The sequence below is a fragment of the Helianthus annuus genome, chromosome 2, assembly GCF_002127325.2.
Source record: "Helianthus annuus cultivar XRQ/B chromosome 2, HanXRQr2.0-SUNRISE, whole genome shotgun sequence".
Lineage (NCBI taxonomy): Eukaryota > Viridiplantae > Streptophyta > Magnoliopsida > Asterales > Asteraceae > Helianthus > Helianthus annuus.
In genome coordinates, this window is record NC_035434.2 from 62,494,910 (window position 1) to 62,503,715 (window position 8,806).

General features: G+C 38.9%; 1 protein-coding gene across 1 annotated transcript; it reads right to left on the reverse strand.

The window, feature by feature from the left end:
• Window positions 1-3,337: 3,337 nt before the first annotated feature.
• Window positions 3,338-3,730, reverse strand: LOC110893503. Its single transcript, XM_022140610.1, has one exon. The coding sequence runs from the start codon at window positions 3,728-3,730 to the stop codon at window positions 3,338-3,340; it is 393 nt and encodes a 130-aa protein (XP_021996302.1).
• Between the last annotated feature and the right edge of the window lie 5,076 nt (window positions 3,731-8,806).

The following is an 8,806-nucleotide window of genomic DNA, read 5'->3' on the forward strand; positions in this document are numbered from 1 at the left end:
CAATGTATTGTGAAAAATATGTTATATAGCTAAACTGAAATGATTTAAACAACGCTGCGATGCGTAATATCATACAAACACTTATATATAGGAAGTACCAGCGGCATATCCACCATGTTTGTATCATATTACACACGTCTCGTTACTTAAATCACTTACCCAAACAAACCACCAATGTAAACATGTTTATGTTTAACCAAATGTCAAAATGTTTATGCGAAAAACCATGTCTAACGTCAAGTGTAAATCATGTAATGTGTGTAACAATGTCAAAATGTCTATGTCAATGTCAATCATGTCATGTGTAAACAAAATGTCATGTATGGTAAGTGAAATATGTATCAACTAAACCATAGGTGAAAAATGCACAAAACAAAGTATTGAAGTAAAACTCAGTTTAAATCAACGTTATGTTTTGTGAAGATGCATGCTATACTGAATACAAACATTTATGCGGTATTGTGAAAATGCATACATTCAAGCCTTGTGACTGTGGTGATAAACCTTTAAACAAATTAAAGGTCTATCGGTTTTTATGTTTAAATCGAATTCGGTCATTCCTTTCATCCAAACATACCCAGGATGTCAGGAACGTGAGTTGTCAATTCCTATGGTACCACTACCTACTAACGAGCGGCGTGATCAAAGTTAATGAATGTATATTGTCCCACTTAAACAAACCAAATGTCATACCCAAAATACAAACATGTGAAAACAATGCACTAAGTATGTAATCAAATGTACACACATAGCGTGAAATATCATGTAAAACAAATGTACTAAGTATGATGAACATACATAGCATGAAAATGTCATGTAAAACAATGTACTAAGTATGCACACAATAGGCATACATAGCATGTGATGTAAAATGTACTAAGTATGATGAACATACATAGCATGAAATGTTACGTAAAACGATGTACTAAGTATGCACACAATGGGCATACATAGCAAAAACATAATGAAATCATGTACTAATAGTGTACTAATGAACATAGCAAGTATATGATATAAAAGCATGAAATCATGAAAGTAACAAGTAGGCACATGTGTTTCACCCCAAAATGTTTGGAAAACAGTAAAAGAGGGGTCTATGTACTCACTTGAGATTGCTTAGAAGTCGTAGGATAACCACCAAGCAATGCTAGAAGATCACGGAATCAAACGGCACCTATATAGGTATCTACATTAATAAACGGACCTATCGGAGGATCGGGTAGTACGAGGTTTTGTAAACCAAATAAGTGTGGGAACTTATGTAGTATGGTCTGACAAAGCCTACGTACTAAAACGAAACCTATCCTAAGTGCTCTTGACCCGTTACGACCCGCTTAGGTAGCTTATGCTACTTTAACGCGTCGTTCGCGTAAAACGCATTCGGAAAGCCTAACTAGTCCTATGACAAGTAAGAGATGCCTTAACATGCTTAATATTGTTGCTAAATCAGTTTAGATGTCAAAAAGTAAGTTACATATGCTTAAAATGAATTTATGCGTAAAAAGGGCATTTTGGTAATTTACCTAAGGCATAAGAACTACTTATCATACGACTACTTAAACGTCGTGACCATAAGGTATAACCTCGGAAGGTTATTTCCTATACAACTATGGTCACCTAAAGTGTTTGGTTGGATCCTAAAGATCGACCAAAAGGGTCGGGTTCGTAAGCATAAGCGATTGATTAGATCGCTTACCTTTACGACCCTAAACAAGCACAAATCTAAAAGCGACGAGCTAAACATGCTAGAACATGTTTAGTAATTGTTAGAAAACAGGTTTGGTATTAAAACAAACGGTTTTAATACCCTAGAGTAGTTTGGTTACAAAATACGCGAGAAAACGCATTTTGGCCGAAACTACGACTCGTCACTGAGCCTAGATAACGTGGTAATCAGTAGGTATAGTCACTAGGGACTATAACCATCGTGATTACGCTCACGTTATGAAGTTCAAACGAACTTCGCGTTGACCATAAACTGGTCAATGCAGAAAGTCAAACACAGTTTGACTTAAACGCTAAAACGAACGAAAAACGCGAAAGAATACTTACAGAAGGTCCCCGCAAGATTGATTTCCGAGTATTTCTCAGGTATGAAGTGTTTATAACTCCAACTTAGAGAAAATCTCAGAATCAAGTGTGAGGGAAATGGGCAAGGCATGGGGGGTATTTATAGATTTGGTAGAGCCGTTAAGATCGTTCCTCGTTATCCGAGATTCAATCCTAGCCGTACACATCAAGCCCATAGTTTTAGAAAACCATGGGGGCCCCTAAACCAGCCCATAGACTCAACAAAACCATGTGCAAGGGTGGGTAACAGCTGGAAATGGCTGGAATGCAATTCTGCTGATCTGGGCATGGCTTACGGACCATAAGCATACCCATACGGTCCGTAAGGGCCCTGCAGACCAGCAGATTTTGCATTTTGGCAGTTTTGGTCCCTGTGCGCGTATAGTCGAGTTTTGGCACTTCTAACACCCGTCAAACCCATTTTGAGCTCTACAAGGATGTTAAAGTATAGGGAACATAAAACATGCTCAAAAATATGCAGGATGTCGGTTCGTTTGGCCGTACGATTGCGTTGTTCGGTTAATTACGACGGAAGTCATAACGGACGCAAAAACGGTCCAAATTGCGCGACGAATGGATTTTTGACAAGCCAAACACTAAAACATAATGTTTTAATGCTTGCATAAATTTTTGGATGTCTGGAAGTATTCAGAACGTAAGTTATGCGCGAAAATGCAAACTTATGCACTTTTTGACGCTTTTAGTCCCTGAATGAGCATAAAGTTTATTTTAGCACACCGAACCCCTCAAAGCCTATTTCTAAGCTATGTAAAGGATATTTAAGGTGTGTTTAACTTATGATCATGTTCCGGAATGTTCGTTACAGTTCAAATCGGCATACTTTCGCAGTTTGTCCATTTTAGTCCCTGTAAGCGAATTGACTGGATTTTGCCATACCAAAGCCTTCAAAACTTATTTCTAAGTTATGTAAAGGTTATTTAAGGTATGTTAAGCATGAATTGATGTTCCGGAGTATTTGTCGCTTTTAACTGATTACGTTTACGCAACAGTTTGTGTATAATTCTCTAGAAAGCGATATAGAGTTTGAAATCGAATAAAAGTCAAAACATGAAAAACATCAAACATAAACAAACAAACATAGGGATAAAATAACTTTATTTTATTGATAATTGAACTGTTTACAATGATTACAAGCACAGATGTCACATGCGCAGGCTCTGCGAGTCGGTCAATAATTACCCAAATCATTTCATGTCCTCTTTGGGGTTCTCGATAGCTTCGCAAAGAAATCCATTGAGATTCGTTCCTACTTCCAAACGGAAACCTCATGTTGCTGCAGTAACCCTGACGGGTTCGGGTATTCTGCCTTAATTTTGGCGCAAGTAAGGCAGTTACCCACATATACATAAATGTCGGCTTTCATCTTGGGCCACCAATACCAATCTTTTAAGTCTGGGTACATCTTGTCGGATCCAGGACGGATCAAGTACCTCGACTTATGAGCTTCGACCAGGATAAGTGCTCGTAGATTGCCCAAGGATGGTGCCCAAATTCGTTCCATGAAGTATAATGTTCCGTTTTCCTTTGGAACCAACTTCACTTCCATACCACACAGTGATCTGGCTCGTGAGTTCTCTAGTTTAACTGCTTCCTGCTGGGCTTCATGAATCCGAATGGTGAGATCGGTTTTTATTCTCATCTCTAAGGCTCGCACCCTTAGAGGCTTTGCGTGATCTTCGCGACCCAAAGTGTTGGCTACAACATTCGCTCAACCTGGGTGTTATCTGATCTCACACCCATAATCATTCAACAGCTCAAGCCCTCTACACTGTCTCATAGTCAAATCCTTCTGATCGAAAATGTGTTACAACTTTTATGATCTTGTACCGCGCAACGAGCGCCATACGAGAAATGACGCCAGATCTTCAACGCGAAGATCACAAAACCTAGTCCAAGGTTGTGCGTCGTTTAGTCCTTCTCATGCACCTTTAATTGATGTGACGTGTAAGCGATGACTTTGTCCTGGTGCATCAACGCGCAACCAAGACCTTGTCAAGAAGCATCACATTAGACGACAAATCCATCGGTACCATCAGGTAACGATAAGATAGGTGCATTGCAGAGTTTATCCATCATCGTCTGCAAAACTGTTACTTGTTTTCTCTCCTCAGTCAAACTTCTTATCCTTTAGGGTTAGGGACGTTAGCGGCTGAGTAATACTTGGAAAAACCCTCTATGAATCGTCTTTAATGGCCTGCTAACCCCAGAAATTGCCGTATCTCGGTTGTGGTTGTTAGTGCTTCCCAATTCTTGATTGTCTCTATCTTGGCAAGGTCTACATGGATTCCATCCTTTTTCACCATGCGACCTAGGAATTGCACCTCGCGAATCCAAAATTCGCACTTCGACAACTCTGCATATAACTGTTCTTTCTTCAAAAGCTCCAAGATAGCTCGCAGATGTTGCTCATGACCTTCTTTGGACTTTGAGCAAATAAGAATGTCGTCAATAAATATAATCACGACCTTTTCCAGGTACGGCTTACGCACCCGATTCATGAGGTCCATGAACACTACCAGTGCATTTGCTAAGCCAAATGGCATGATAAGGAACTCGAAATGCCCAAAGCAAGTCCTAAAGGTCGTTTTAGGGATACTCTCTTCTTGTGTCCTCAACTAGTGATATCATTGTTGGTGCATTAAGTGTCTGTTGACTACGTCTTGTTAACTCTTGTGTCTAGATAGGTTAAACGGGTGCATAAACATGATTAAATTAGGGTTTGTATAGGTTTTAGAATGCTTGGCCGTTTGAAATGATCCTGGTCGTTTGTATCATGTGTAACCGTTTGAACCTTGACCGTTTGAACAATCCTGGTCGTTTGAACACCATTCAAACGGAAGGGTGGTTGTCTATAAATAGTTGTTCAGTTCAAACGGTCAGAAAGGTGTATGTGTGTGCTTGTGAGTCGAGGTGCTGTCGGATTTGTATCAGAATCATTGTAAAGACTCGCAATCAGTAATAGAAAGAGAAATTGGAAGGAACAAGCTGTTTTGACTTGGTTTACTTTGATTCCGCCTTTGTAAACTGAGATGAACTACTTTTGCTGACGTTTAAGGACATCAGAACGGTCCTACAAGTGGTATCAGAGCTCAGGACGAGGAGTTCATACCAAAAACAGCTTGAAATCATCGGATTATCTTACTTCTACCTTTCTTTTCTGATTTGAACTAGTTATCACGGTTAAAATGGCTTGAAACGTTCACATATCAAACGAAATTCACTTTTAACTAATCCTTGACAATTTGGATCTAAAATTCGACCTAAAACTAATCAAAATCATTGTGTCCGTTTGAAATTGTTCGAGAAAAAGTGACGTCATACCGTTTGAAAATGACACAGTCCGCTTGAAAGTGATCCTATAGTTTGAACGAACCGTTTGAAAACACACAGATCGTTTGAAAATGGAGACCGTTTGAAATTGTCGTTTGAATTAGAACCATATCGTTTGAAGCGTGACCGTTTGAGTCCATTCCGTTTGAAGGTGGTCGTTTGAATATCTGTCGTTTGAAACTATTGTTATTTGAAACAGAACAGTCCATTCCGTTTGAAAGTAACCAGTCCGTTTGAAACCACATCGTTTGAACCATTCCGTTTGAACAGGTTCCGTTTGAATCTGATATTTTCCAAAATCAAAATTTTTCTAAGTGTTGTTTGATTTTACAGGTATATTCACGATGGACGATATTTTCTTGAATCCGTTCAGCAACATGTATGCGTTCACGGGAGGTTCTGGGAATAACGATACGTCTTCGAGCAATACGAACGAAAATCAACCGAAAGAGAAAAAGAAAGAAGCTTGGGAGTCCGAGAGTGCATTTGGAACATTCAACAAACCTTCGAAGCTTATGGCAATTGAGGAGTACAGCCGTTGGTCAAGAAAATTTGAAGATTGGTTGATGGCATTTGCGTATGCAAGTTGGAAAAGTCTGAAAAATGGGTACACACTCGGAGACAAAACTGGAGAAACTTTATCATCAGCTGAAGAAATTGAGTCGTTTGTAGCTGAACAAAAGTGTGTGGCATTGCTATTCCAATGTGTCCGAGAAGACATCATTTCTTTGATCGATTACTCAAATGCAAAAGATTTGTGGAATAAACTTAAAGAAAAATGTATAGGAAGCGAGGAAATTGTGAAAAACAAACGAAAGCTTCTTAGAAAAGAATTTGATCTTTTTGGATGTCTAAAGAATGAATCGGTTTGTAAAATGATAGAAAGGTTCGGTCATCTGAAGTTGGAATTAGTAAGACATGAAATCAAGTTTTCTGATAAAGAACTAGTTGACAAATTGTTCGATTCATTACCATATGAGGTTGATTGGAGATATTATGCGCTTATGTTGAAGAATACTATTGCTCCTAAAGATTTGACTCCAGATTTGGTGATTGAAAGACTTGAAAGTCACGAGCTGGAACTGAAGAAAACTTACAAAGTCAATCACTCGTCTTATCAGCAGAATTTGGATCTTTATTATCCAAAAAGCATGATGCCAAAAGCAACTTCTCCAAAGACTGCATTTTCAGCTGAGAATGTATCTCCAGCAAGCAAAGAAAGTCAAAGCAGTCCAAGCAGGGGAAGTCACAGTGGTTATCACAGTGGATCTTCGTCTTCTGCAAATCGTTCTGATGCGAAGTTTTCTTGCAACATCGCAATAGATCTGAAAAACGCACAGAATTTTGATGAGGAGTCAGCTAAGCAACAGATGGTCTTTTTGGCATCTGTGTTAGAATCTTATGAAGGGTTGGTGGCTGGTAAAATCGGGAACACAAATTTGACGAAAGAAGATTACGATCAGATAGACCTCGAAGAAATGGAGCTTATTGACATTCGTTGGGCAATGGCGAGTGCTGTTCGACGTGCTCAGCGTTTCATAGAAATTACCGGGAGGAAGACGATCGGTGGTCCGTCTACTAAGCTGGGGTTCGATAAATCGAAGGTGACTTGTTTTAAGTGTAAGCAGAAGGGTCATTTCAAGCGTGAATGCAGAAACGCGTATGCTGATGAGTCAGAGAATCCGTTTAGAGACGATTACTACAAAAAGGCAATTTACCATCAGAATAAATCCGAGCCGCCCAGATTGAAGCAGTCTGAAGATAACAGAGATAAATCAAGGGCTCTGGCTGTGATTTACGATGATGAGGGGTACGATTGGAGTAAGGAAGTTTTACCGGAAGAAGACGCTGTCGGTTATGCTTTCATGGCAAAGAATGAGCCCATTCCGTGGAAAGATAATCGAACTGAAGAAAAGAAGTATAACTACAGGAAAATGATTGCCCAAAGCAAAATCATTAGAATTTCTAGTATATTTCTGGAAGCTAGAAGAGCGAAAAGATGGGATCCGGACAGAGAATGTTATCTTGATCCATATGGCAACATTGCAATTGATGACAAGACACTTGATATAGAAGCCATTGTCAAGGAGTATGAAGAAGAGGATGAGTATTGGCAACACAAATGGTGGGGAACGCCAACCAAGAAAATGATTGAAGAAGAGAAAGAGAAAGAGAAGAAAGAGAAGATAGAAAAAGAAGAAATAGAAAAATCAAAGAAGGTTGATACGGGCATCATCGATACTACGCAGGAGTTGACGGAAGAGAACCTGGGAAAAATGGCTGACAAAGTGCTAGCTGCGAAAGCACTTGAGGTAGACTCTAACTCTGTGACTGAGTCTAAGGACCAAGTCAGTCCAAGTGCGTCAACAAATGCGTTAGGTAAAAAGATCGATGGAAATGCTGACTGCAAAAATTGCACCAAAGAATGCAATTTTTGTAGCACTGTCACGTACCTCAACAGTGAGAAAATTAAAAATCTGACAGCGAAGGTCAGAAGTGTTGAGGATCAAATACTTGGTCGTGACAAAACTATGAAAGCTTCAACTGAACGGATTAGAGAATTAACTGGTCAAATTGAAAAAGATAAAATTGATTATGAAAAAGTTAAAAATGAAAATGAAAAGTTAATTCTTGAAAACCGTAAGATTTCTGAAAAATTTGAAAAACTCAAAAGCACCGTTAAAGAAAGTGATGATCGAAATGGTAAAACGTTTAAAGAAAACGAACATCTAAGAGCTGTGGTAAGAGTAAAAGAAGAATCAATTAATAAACAACTGGATGAAATTGCTAAATTGAAACTTAAAGTTCAAGAAGCTGAAATTGAGAACGAGTGAATTCAGTTGAAACTTAACAGTTATAGCTCCGCAAGCTTTGTGTTGCAGAACATTGTTCCTAAACCTATAGGGAAAAACAAAGCTGGCGAAGATGTGTTTTCTGATGGTACCGGTGTAGGGTTTCACAAAGTTCCACCACCAATTTTGCATAATTATGCTAAAAAGGAATCTGGGTTGGTTGAACTTGAGGAGGGAAGTGAAGTGCAACTTCCTGAGAACATTGATGTCATGTTCACATCTTCCAATGACGAGGGTGTCCAAAATGATGTGGTGAAAAGTGTGGTTGATAAAGTGCTAAAACCGGGTTGTAACACTTCTGAGGAGGATGGTTGTTTTCTGGACAAATACATTCTGAAACAAAAGTCCAAGAACAACTTAGATGAAGAATCAAACCTTGTCATGTACAAGATGATCGGATAAGCTGTTTTCGGATTCAGAGTTTCCGATCGAGAATGTTAACATAAACAAATTGACAAATGTTTTCAAACTTGTTGAAGTTGAGTTGTCAGCAGTGAATAATCTGAGTCGAAAGAAAGATAGGGTTTATAACA

Bases quoted from the DNA above. Each gene is read 5' to 3' on its own strand.
- LOC110893503 (XM_022140610.1), bottom strand. From the start codon at position 3,730: ATGAGAATAAAAACCGATCTCACCATTCGGATTCATGAAGCCCAGCAG.